At 37.4% G+C, this 1,557-nt stretch overlaps 1 protein-coding gene across 1 annotated transcript; it reads left to right on the top strand.

Moving 5' to 3' along the window:
- The first annotated feature begins 241 nt into the window (after positions 1 to 241).
- LOC149212738 (protein SMALL AUXIN UP-REGULATED RNA 12-like) lies at positions 242 to 1,093 on the top strand. Its single transcript, XM_089390648.1, has one exon. It carries the CDS (start codon positions 313 to 315, stop codon positions 664 to 666), a length of 354 nt encoding a protein of 117 aa, XP_089246774.1. The 5' UTR covers positions 242 to 312; the 3' UTR covers positions 667 to 1,093.
- Positions 1,094 to 1,557: the final 464 nt, after the last annotated feature.

Raw genomic sequence — 1,557 nt, 5'->3', positions numbered from 1 at the left:
AAATAGTGAGAAGTGTTTAAGAAATTTCACAGACCAAAAAGACAAGAAGAAATTGTGAATGTGTCACTGATGGTCCCATGTCGGCTTTTAACTCAGCTTTTTACGTAACTCTCGAACATTACGTATCAAACTAGGTTTCGGATTCCTCCTCTCTGGCCGACAGGTATTCTTGATTTGCTGTTTTAGATAGATTCTCTTTACGGAAAAGCTAATGTCCTGCTCGTGCATGAATTCAATTTATATGGGGAGTATTTCACTCTGTTGTCCACAGGCCGATCTATCACTCTAACGAGATCTCTACTCTTGAAGAATATGTTCAGAATGTTGGAGGCGATTGCCAGTGCCCGAAAAGCTTTGTCATTCAAACGATGGCGTTGCATAAACTTGGATTCTGAGCTTGCAGAAGAGAAGCTTGATATTCCCTCGGACGTTCCCAAGGGTCACAATCCGGTCTATGTTGGAAGCGAGCGCAGGCGGTTCATCATCCCCACAACATATCTGAACCACCCTCTATTCCGGGCGCTTCTACAGAAGGCCGAGGAGGAGTTTGGATTCGATCATCAGATGGGTGTTCTCCTTCCCTGCGAAGAAGTTACATTTGAGTATCTGACCTCAATCGTGGCAGATCAGGGTAGCAAACAGTGTCCGTCTATTCGTATGTTCTAAAAAAATTATGACAATGATATTGCTCTTAAAAGCTCGGACTGGAATTAGAGCTTTGATACGCCGTATGCTTTCTTTTAATCCTAAAATTTAGTCAGACCTTCAGCATGCAGACCAAAAAAAATGCTTATAATCTCTAGGATCTCGTATATTATTTTTAGACATTTCATTCCAGAGCTTGCAGGATCCATGGATTTATAAGTCACAATATATTTGCATAGAACTTATCTACTTTTTTTCTGCTATAACCTGATGAGTGTTTCCGGAGTTTCTATCAATAATCTGATGCGTGTTTCCGCATCTTCTGTCAATATTTATATTGCCTTTCAACAACTTTGTATATAACTCCAATTTGGTTATCATGCAGACCTGTAAAGTATTTGAATGTCTATTGTTTATTAGGAGTCTATGTCTTCTATGCTTACTCACACAACAGGATACAGTCACATGGAACTCATTTCGATTTAAATTCTTGTTGAGTTCTGTTAGGCTAATTTTTGTTTAGCTTCATTAGCTTAGGTAGAACTCCCTCTGTCTCAGTATTGCTTATTTCTTGAACAGAAAAAACTCGGGAGATTTTTTTTTCTTAAATTACATAATTTGATTTTCTTTTTTAAGTATTATTTGGTGGTTGATGGATCAGAGGCAGATAGACTACACTAGAAGATCACTTCTTGTCCTTGTCATACTCAACCACGGGGGTTAATCATGATAATGTCAAGAGAACGGAATCTGTGACCTTTGAAACAATAAAGGTGTTTTAATTGAATTAATCCTCAAAACAATTAAGCTAATTCTCAAGGCTAAATTACATAGTTTAATAGACATATTGGTTATCATTATTTCCTTAAAAACCCACCCTCCTAAAATAGTTGTCATTATTTTAGATAAAAA

Source organism: Pinus tabuliformis, chromosome 1_1 (genome assembly GCF_031772625.1).
Source record: "Pinus tabuliformis cultivar Carrire ecotype Pingquan chromosome 1_1, CPIR1, whole genome shotgun sequence".
In the NCBI taxonomy this organism is placed as follows: Eukaryota; Viridiplantae; Streptophyta; class Pinopsida; order Pinales; family Pinaceae; genus Pinus; species Pinus tabuliformis.
This window is presented reverse-complemented; position numbering and strand designations above follow the sequence as displayed.

Coding starts and splice junctions, on each gene's coding strand:
- LOC149212738 (XM_089390648.1), top strand. CDS start 313: ATGTTCAGAATGTTGGAGGCGATTGCCAGTGCCCGAAAAGCTTTGTCA.